This window comes from Bombus pyrosoma, linkage group LG11 (assembly GCF_014825855.1).
Source record: "Bombus pyrosoma isolate SC7728 linkage group LG11, ASM1482585v1, whole genome shotgun sequence".
NCBI lineage: Eukaryota > Metazoa > Arthropoda > Insecta > Hymenoptera > Apidae > Bombus > Bombus pyrosoma.
In genome coordinates, this window is record NC_057780.1 from 5,413,829 (window position 1) to 5,424,127 (window position 10,299).

Consider the following 10,299-nt stretch of genomic DNA (forward strand, 5'->3'; position numbering starts at 1 on the left):
AGAAAGTTCACTTTCATTAATATGGAATGGAGTATTACCTATATATTTACAATCCTCTTATTCATTAAAATTTTGTTATCTTTACTAATAAAGATTTTTCATATTCAAGACAATAATTCGTACGAATAACATTATATGTTTTTATTTTAAAGAGAAAGTGATCCTATGGACCAATAGAAACTTCCAAAAAAATTAGTTTCTTTTCTCTTGATAGTAAACCAATAATTCTTCTCGTAACGTGAAAAGTTTAAACAGCGATCATAAATCCTAGTTTCGTAAATGTCTCTAGCAAGAGCTATTACCAAGAAATTACTACTTGGTTCGTAGTGGGCGATTACCCCCGTGTGTCTGCATTATTCGTAACTCAAATGAGCTCGAAGGTATAATCAACCACTCTTCCCCTGTTTCTTCGACGAAAATAATAAAAGCATCCAAGCATATATACTAAAAAATGTCAATGATAGTTGTGATATCGATTAAATTATTTAGATATCCACTCATACAGCTGCTTAGCTCTCATACATTCATGTATAATTCTTACAAGGTAAGCCGTTTAGGTAACCACGCCCGTTTTCCAATGACATGCATCATCTCCGTGACAACGAATCACTCCCCTGAAAAACGTTTTAATACTAGCCTGTCGTTCGCTTTTCTTTACCTCTTCCACTCTTGTTCGCTTTCCTTTTTTCGATCACATTACCCTGAAATTATATAGATTATTTTAATTATAATATATGTACGTATAACGACGCAATATGAGTTTCTAGTATAGTTTACATTTGTACGATTGACAAACGATAGATATTTGAATAATTAAATTAAGTAAGTTGTTTCTTGTCTTCGACGAATATCGACGAGGAAAGAACCAATGAAAATGTCATTTTATGAGAAGCTTCGATTATCGTTTAACGTGCGGTGATATCTCATAGAACTTTCTTTTCAAATGAAATGAAACATAACATAAGTTCATTTATCTTTAATGCACAACTTGATTATTGACGTCTCATTGACAAGTAACGAGCAACCTTTGTTATTTAGCGTAAGTCGAGGACATATGACGTCGCCTGATGAATTGTCTCGTTACTTGACTGTTAATAGTGCACTAACGAATGAGATTTTAAAAGGATAAAAGAAGCAAGACAATTGACTGCGATTATGTTGCATGAAAGCAGTTAGAAGAATTTTAGATGGTTCAAGAAATACAATTGAATATTTGGGTAAATATTGGGTAAATTAGGGGGAAATAACGAATCATTTGGACTCTAACAGGAAAAATAAAAGTAGAATTCAGATTTCATTTTTTGCATATTTTATTACCACAAGAAAAATAATAGTTTCGCTTTTAAAAATCTTTCTAGAAATTTTTTAGTATATAAATTTTTAGTTGGGTAATATCTTTTCAAATGTATATCGTAGCTATTTACAATTTTCTGCAGATCTTTTTCTTTGAAGATCGCACGATCGTTTTACAAATATTCAAGTACGTGGCGATTTATTAATTCATATATTACATTTATTTAAATTATTTAGTAGTTTCCTTGACCTTGATATTCGATCGTGAAGACGAATATTCGTATGCAAATTTTAAGAAGTACATTCATAAGATATTGCCTTGCATTTAATGTCAAAGAAATATTCATACTGTCCTTCTAAAATTGGCATAAATTGGACTGACAATGTTTTAATATTAAGTCCTATTGCGGAAGCATGTTAAATATATAAAATTGCTAACGTAATTCATGTCAAATATTTCATATTCAGGGAAACAACATTTAAAAAATTATGATATATTATACACATGCAATAATACATTTATTTATATCTATAGTATAAGAGATACAACAGTAAATTAAATTAAAGAAATTTAAAGATATTGTCAAATATTTTTATAAGCATTTGATTGTTGTCTTCGCTTTCATGTTTATCGGTCTTTTAAAAGAATTTTTAACACGCCATCACTATAAATATTCCAAAAGATATTTCCTATATATTGCTGCTATGCTTGTCACTACACTTGTTCATAAACTGTATCTATGATTTATACAAGCTTCTTAGAAGCTTACAAGTTGATCGTAGAAAAGCTTACTATAGTTTCTTAACGATTGTCTGCCTGTTAACTGATTAAATTGTCGGAAATGTTCTAACAATTTTCATGAATAATTTAATTACAATCGATGAACTTATTAAATAATATAAACAGATATATTTATTATCTTAATAGTATAATCTATATCACAGTTTTTCTTTAATTCAATTAAAAAATCTGTATTTATTGTAACAGTTTATGTGATCTATTTCTATTTTTACCAATTTATATACACTAAATTCTTCGTCCAGTGATTAGTCTAATATCACATTTGATAAGAACGCTAGGATTCTCCTAGATTGTTCCATTATCATAATTGTTTCATGATAATATCAATGTCAAATAAAAATCCATAACTACTCTGTTTAACATTAAATGTTTTACTTATATTTTTCCATGAGGGTCAACTGCATATATCAAACGCATAATTGACATAGTTAAACACATTTTATTATTTACAAATTTCATATTATTCAGATATTATTGTAAATAAATTATAAAAAATAATTACAACTGACGCCGTATTCTTTTTCAATGTTTTTGACAAATTTATCTTTACTGTTTACTGATGCTCTTATTAAAATTAAGTGGCAAGAAGAAATACTTTTTCAAACGCAGTACAAAAGTCTCTTATCATTTTAAATGTATCATTATATATACTTCGAATATCTTGTTACAAAAAGTGCACGTACTAAAATCTTGTGCATTAGTTCATACACTGTTTCGTTTTTATGAAAATACACATATAAATATACAAAATTCGCCTGCATACTTCTTTAATAAGTACGTTCTAATTTAAATATCACTCGTTTTAATACTGGAGACGTATACAAATAATTTATTAAAAATGGTATATAGCATTGCATTAAATTAATTAAATAATCTCAATACAAGGTAAAAAAGACTGAAAACACAGATCAGTATTTTCTCCTTCGAAAACATGAGATGATAAGTAAGTACATTAATATCACATAAACACAATGATTAAATAATATTAATCATATATGAACGTTTAAAAATTTCGAGGGAACATTATCGTTCAATTGTTAAATTTTGAAAAACGCATAACTAATTATTCATAAAATTAACGGAGTTATCGATTAAACTAATTTATCTCTCGGCTCAGGTACTTCATTATTTGAACGCTTATTAATATCACACAGTATCGATTCACAATATTGACGCATTCACAATGTTAAATACATCTGAGCTTTAAATTATTTAATAGCACGATATTACATAAACTTGTATTGTTGTACAGATTTGAGCAGACTGTACTCACATCATTCCGTATCAATGTACATATTTCAAATGATCGGAAGGCAAATCACTTTAAAAGTATAGGAAGATAAGATTCTTATAATGGCAAATTAAGACGCGAACATGACAATATACAGATAGTAATTTCAGTAGTTTTGACGATTTCAATGAAATTTATGAATTGTAAATTGTTTATCAAAATTATTGAATGCTTTTAAATCGTAAATTCATTTTCCAAAGGATTTGAGAATTCAATGGTACATGTTTTGGGTTTGTGCTTTACTATTAACTTAACGTCTTGATTTCTTCTGCGCCATTGTTGCCACGACTTATAATGAAATCTAAAAGCAAAAATTTCGAACATTTGAAAAGATTTAAGAAGAGTAAAGTTTACATTAATTGATAGAAATTAATTCTTTGGTGAATAACAAATATATATAGATAATCGTGAACCATCGATCATTTTTAATGATTATCGATGATGAATTATACACTGTATAATCAGCTAATTTGCTATATTTATCGCTGGATCTTAATGAAAAGTGACTAAGATATGATATTATAAACAAAAGATACGCGATTTATTCTATCAATAACTTATTGAAAACCTTGATTCGAGATATAAAGCAAGAGGTAGATTTTCTACACTATTTCGTATCAAATAAATTAGTAGCTATATTTTAATAATGATGGAACAAATAAATTTTTCGTATGATGATCATAAGCCATACCTGATAGTGACAATCAACCACAAGCAATAAGTAGTTACCAACGTGCTATAAAGGACAGTCAAGCCTGTTCCCTCCCAAAAACCAAGCCTGGTATAAGCGGATGCGCCAATTGCGCATAAGTATGTTGCCGCGATACAAAGTGGAGTTAACAGTATCAGACACACTATATCGCCAGTTATACCTTCTGGTCCGTATCTGTTTCTAGTTCTCCACCATTGTCTGAAAGACTATAGTAATTTTTAGTAACGATTACAGTTGGCCAAATTACAATCGAACCAATGATTCAAATCTTTCTTTAATTCTTTATCAAGGTAACGTGAGTATGTAATTCAAGTTTATATACAAGAAAATTATTTTAAGAGGAATGTATAAAAATTCACCTGTAATAACGGTTTATAGTTCCTCTGTATCTCGAATGACAGGTTGCAAATCTCGCAACGATCGCTGTTCGACATGGACAACCATTTTTCCAAACAAGAAGCATGGATTAGGCTCAATGTGCCAGAACATTTGCAAGGATCTATCAATTCTTCCAATTTTTCATCTATGAAACAATTTTGTCTCATTTAATACATAATAGAGGAGGACCCCATTTTGTAATAGTATTAATGCTTTTATGATGGTATTAAATGCAATGACACCGAAGTAAAAAAAGGAACAGAAGAAACTGATCGAAACAAAAGGTGTCGTTCCTCAACGAGACTTTTACATCTCGTATGCAAATAAATAGAAGGCGAAAAATGTTGCTCCTCAGATGAGATATTTAACCACATCCGCTGCAGTCATCAGATATAACATAGTCTCATCATTTCTACATCATTTCTTCTGACCCGTACGAAACCGTTTAGTGAATATTGCGAAAATTAATTTTGACGATGCTGTTTCGAGATCTCGTCTTAATGCTTATGTATTATGAGAAGTGTTTGATTGGAAAATCTCCTCAAAAATTCGATTTATAAAATATGTATTAATCTTTATATCAAGGTAATTCTATGTTTGTTAATCTTATCGTGCGGCTTCTGCTTGTATACTATTTATATAGGTATTACAATTACGTATAAGATAAGAATTAACCATGCACATGAATTAACATTTGCCATCAATGAAAGAATATTTTAATAATTGCTTTTTAGGATTTTTAATTTTGTTTAAATTTTATATTCGTTTGGCCATCACACCGACACAAACCATGTTCCACCACTTTTAATAATTAATAATCAGCAGTCAATAATCAATGATCAATAATAACCAAACATGTATATAAATTAATAAGTAATACACATTATTACGTAAATTGCACATTGTCTTACATTACAACAAAATATTTACATGTATCTATCCCTGCATATAAATATGTAAGTAGGTACATGTATGTATACAGATATGCACGTATATACATACCTATATATGTATATTTTTGTATTATATGTTGCGTGCACTATAAGGCTTACATGTTAAAGTTTACACGTAATCTATGCTTATCGTTTCATCAAAAAGCGTAGTACCTACCACAGACTGTGACTCAGAGAACATTTCGAGATGTCACTGAATTCTTTGTGGTAGTATCGAATCTATGATCGATATCAAGATTTCAGGCACTCGAAATATTAACAAAAATGTATGCAACATACATAATCACCAAAATATAAACAATCAGTTATTATTAATAAAATTCATAGGACTAGATGTAAGAGATGTAAAATAAAAGTAACGATAAAATCGGAAACATTGTCATAGAGGGTACGTTAGCGCTTTCAAATACTCCCATTAATCACGAAACTGAATCACTACTATACATACATATATATGTATGTTTCTCTTTTTTAGGCATATTCCACAAATATGTTATACTTTCCACTTTTTCCATTTTAACATATTTATTTTAATATACATATTTTTTATCGATATGTATCGTCCGTCCTTATAAGGTTACCAGTTTAAATGTTGACAGAATTAATATTTAAAGACAATATGAAATCACACTTAGAATCATATCGAAATCATTTGCTATTTCCAACAAAAATTTGTCAAGTTTCAACACGCACTTCTATATCTTATTTGTATTACCTCAAAAAATATTAGTTCACTTGCTAAGAATACCTTGGGTTATTACCTTGCGTAAACTACATCTTGAAACTAACTAGGTCCTGAAAACATTTCGTACGTAATCCACTTTCAAACTTGCTATTTAAGCCACAAAAATAGTCCCTGCTTAAATTATACGATCTTAACACTTTGTTTCTAAATCTTCAATAAACTCTTCCCTTGGATCACAAATTTATCATTTAAGCCTGGGGTATATTAGAATATACTGATACATTACACTTCTATAAAAGAAATCATAAAAAAATATCATAAACAATCTTCAATCACGTGGTCCAAACCACGAAATCACAACACTTTCTTCTTAGCATCTCAGTTTCAAATTCAAACCACTGAATCCTAAACAGATCGAGGAAACAAAGATCGTGCAGGATCGATGGATCAATATATTTAAAAGTGAATAAAGAAAAGGAGGAAAAATAGGAAAGAAAGAAAATTGTCAATATTGTACCTTCGTGACAAATTCGACAGCAATTAGAGCCGGCACTTTGTTTATCGAAACTCATGTTGCGTCCGTAGAGAGACGTAGCGATTTTTGACGTGTTGGTCGCAACGTCGTCGAACGCCGCCGTCGCTGCACTGCTCTGATGAAATTCCATGGGACGTTATCGAGCTATTATCGAGGAATTATCGCCGCCTATGCGTTCGTTGTTGGATGTCGTCGCAATGTCATCCGGATGAAATCAACCGTTTTGTCGCAGGAATCGGTACTTTTCGATCATCAATCAAATCGGTGTCTTTACCTTGACGTAGTCATGTCGTCAACGAAATGTTATGATTCTTAAGAGAATTAATTATATCTACTGATATTCAAAAGTTTCGATTTGTGGAAATTAAATAAAGCATGTTTATGTTTATTTTAATGAAATAGCAAATATATATATATATATATAATTGTAATTATTTGTGTACCTATATCTACTAGTATTCAAAAGTTTCGATTTGTGGAAATTAAATAAGGTGTGTTTATGTTTATCTTAATGAAATAGTAAAAGTATATATACAATTGTAATTGTTTGAGTATATTTTATTGAGTGTATCATCTATTTTTTAATTTTAATTTTGGTGTAATATTTACTACATAATAGTAGTTAATATACATAAACATATGTAATTTGCGCAATATTTTAAAGTTGTTTAGGAAGGATAAATGAAAGGATGTAAATGAGCAGTTTATTTATATTTGTATTTACAATCTTTAATTGTATTAAATTATTTATAACTGCGTAGCAAGGTTGAGCATTAATAAATAGAATGTTTAGTAGTTGATGTTCTACAATAATTTTTTAATTTATTTTCTTTACATATTTTTCTAATATACTTTTCTTAATATTATTATTGTTTTTTAACGAATCTTGAAATAAATTTACAAAAGGCAATAATATTTTATTTTAAGCTCAAAAGTTTAATTTTATAAATGGAATGAATGAAATGTTTAACATGTGCATATTATAAGATATGATATTTTTTAACATTCAACTTTATTATGAATATTTATTTTATTAAATGAATTACAAACTTATATTGTACGAGTATATATACAATTAAAATATAAAAATATTATTATTCAAATTAAGTTACATAAAATATATATTTTTGTATTTCATAGATTTCAAAGTTTATGAAGCCTGTAATTAGACAACTTGTGTAACCTTGTTTTCAGTATTCATGTATTCAGTAAGATTTTTAACCTCAAAACAATACGTCGGTTAAATCTAACCTATATTGTGTTACATATTATTATAATATTATTATGATTACATGTTTTGACATGATATTATTTGTAAGATATGTTTTTTGAAGAAACACATTTATGACTTGAGGATGGTAATACAAAAAAAGCAACAATGAGTATGTCAAGTGATATTAGTGGTGAGAACTTAGAAGTACAGGATGGGAAAGATGAAGATTTTAAGATTGATGATTATCAAAAAGAAATTGATAGTGATGATTCCTATAGTGACATTCCAGAAACTAGTAACGATGACAATGTAAGACTAAATTAACATTTTATATTTACTTTTGTTGTACTTTTATATTAATAAATATTTAATATAGACAGAAGATAATCAGAATAATGTAGATAATTGTCAAGAAAATGAATATGTGGGACCAGTTCTTCCTGGAGGCCATAGGTTTGACAGAAAGTTTATCTGTGTTAAATATCCTGGAAACGTTATTAATCCAGATAAAGCTATAGAAACACTAGGTGGCATTCAAAGCATTTCTACGGTATTACATTATTTTCTCATAAGGATTATAAGATAGTAATTTTTATAAAACTAATAATTAACAATCACTCTAATTAATTGTATGTGTGTTAATAGGCAGTAAATACACCAAATCGACGGTTGGAGTTAAGATTTAGACCAGATGATATTTTTTGTAAACCAACTTGTGGCGATAGACATAATACTAATGGTTTCCTGCTTAGAATTAGAATTAAAAAATCTAGAATAAAGAAAGCAGAAGAAGCTGAAGCAAAACAGCAAAGGAAATCATCAAAAAGTACTATGAATGTAAATGATCCTTCGATTGGTAACAATGAAAATACTGAAAATAGCGTGGATAAAATGAATTTACCACAGACTAGAGACAGTAAAGGTCAACAAGAACAACTTATGACTGAATTAATCGATCAAGTACAAAGTTGCAGCTTTAGTACTCTCAATGATCCTGTTCCTGGTCCTTCTGATAGAGTGTATTCTGAAAATAACGAGGATTTACTGGACCAATCACTAGATACAAATGAAGTAAATTTATCGAAGAACAAAAAGGATATACCACCAACGTTTGATCGAAATAAATATGAAGATCTTTCTGAAGATAACGATTATACATTGCCAAAATTACAAATTTTAGGTCGAGTTGACACAGAATTTAGATTTACAAGTATGTATGGTTTAAAATGGATAAAATCAAATTTATGTAACTTTTTTCATATATTGGAAATAGAGCTAAAGAATACAATATTTTTCAGGTCTTTGTGACTTTCAGTATTTACCTATGACACAAAGTAAGGAAAATCCGAAAAAGTTAGAATGTATATACCACAAGGTTTATCCCAGTAATATACCACATTATTCTTGGTTAAAGAACGACGTCCCTTACTTCTTGCCACCAGCTGCGTTTAGCAGAATGGATACAGTACAGCAATATGTACCAAAGACAGAAGTTAATTCATATCCGGAAAATATAATAGGAAAGTGTCGAAAGAGAAAGATAGGATTTTCGAATTTCATTTATTTTTCAACATCAGAAGTTCCTTCTAAACCGCCAACAGGCATAGAAACCGCTATGAAAGTTAAATTCATTCAAAGTATACACTTTGAACAAATTCGTCAAATTTTTGAGGAACGACCAATTTGGTCGAAGAACGCAATAATATATAAAACTAAATTTTCTAATGAACGATTGAAAATTTTACTACCAGCAGTCGCATATTATTTTGTAACTGGTCCATGGAAAATTATGTGGGTGAAATTGGGGTATGATCCAAGGAAAGATATTTCTGCAAGAAAATACCAAACTTTAGATTACAGATTAAAATCTATGCGTAGGTATCTTAAGTATTACTGTTATTAATATAATATTTACACTGAAAAATTACTTTACTTATTTTATTTTATTCAGATGGTTTGGGCTCTACTGTAAAACGTAAAAGAAATTACTCAGAGTATACATTACCTTATAAATCAACACCAGCTGCAAAACAGAAAACAATTGTACAAGAAAGTGTGATTTCTAGTCAAGAGCAAAGTCCTAAAAAGGAACAGGATTTAAGTGAAGACGTGTATATCTATCGAGAAGGAATAGTACCTCCTTCGAAGCAAATGTTTTATCAGGTTTATTACAATTCTCCGATTATTGCAAATTTTTATGATTCTATACTTCAAGTACAAAATTTCTTTCAGTATTGCGATGTTCTTGTAGATGAAATACAAGAAATGTTAGCAAAGTTACCAGATCCTTTACCTGGAATTAGGTGCCATGAAAAAAGAGGCTGGTTACCAGTAGGTTTTGATGCACAGTGTAGAGAAATTATTAACAGACAAGTTCGAGCCGTTTTAAGAAAACAAATGAATATACCTGAAGATCGTATGTATCAATATTTCTTCG

At 29.3% G+C, this 10,299-nt stretch overlaps 2 protein-coding genes across 3 annotated transcripts in view; one reads left to right on the plus strand and one right to left on the minus strand.

Moving 5' to 3' along the window:
• Positions 1 to 10,299, plus strand: part of LOC122573178 (general transcription factor 3C polypeptide 5) — a 29,265-nt gene that overhangs the window by 18,704 nt on the left and 262 nt on the right. Inside the window, exons 1-7 of one of the 2 annotated variants that reach the window (XM_043739226.1) lie at positions 7,004 to 7,140; positions 7,984 to 8,171; positions 8,239 to 8,412; positions 8,508 to 9,072; positions 9,161 to 9,736; positions 9,814 to 10,025; positions 10,095 to 10,278. In XM_043739226.1, the coding sequence (XP_043595161.1) occupies positions 8,028 to 8,171; positions 8,239 to 8,412; positions 8,508 to 9,072; positions 9,161 to 9,736; positions 9,814 to 10,025; positions 10,095 to 10,278 (1,855 nt within the window). In that variant the 5' untranslated portion in view covers positions 7,004 to 7,140; positions 7,984 to 8,027. Of the gene's footprint in view, positions 1 to 7,003; positions 7,141 to 7,983; positions 8,172 to 8,238; positions 8,413 to 8,507; positions 9,073 to 9,160; positions 9,737 to 9,813; positions 10,026 to 10,094; positions 10,279 to 10,299 lie in introns of those variants that run through there. The other variant, XM_043739227.1, reaches the window with a different exon arrangement.
• On the minus strand, positions 1,430 to 6,779 carry LOC122573182 (E3 ubiquitin-protein ligase MARCHF3-like). The gene is made up of 4 exons (XM_043739232.1): positions 6,632 to 6,779; positions 4,458 to 4,621; positions 4,078 to 4,304; positions 1,430 to 3,687 (listed from the first exon to the last, which is right to left on the minus strand). Exons 1-4 carry the CDS (start codon positions 6,777 to 6,779, stop codon positions 3,561 to 3,563), a joined length of 666 nt encoding a protein of 221 aa, XP_043595167.1. The 3' UTR covers positions 1,430 to 3,560.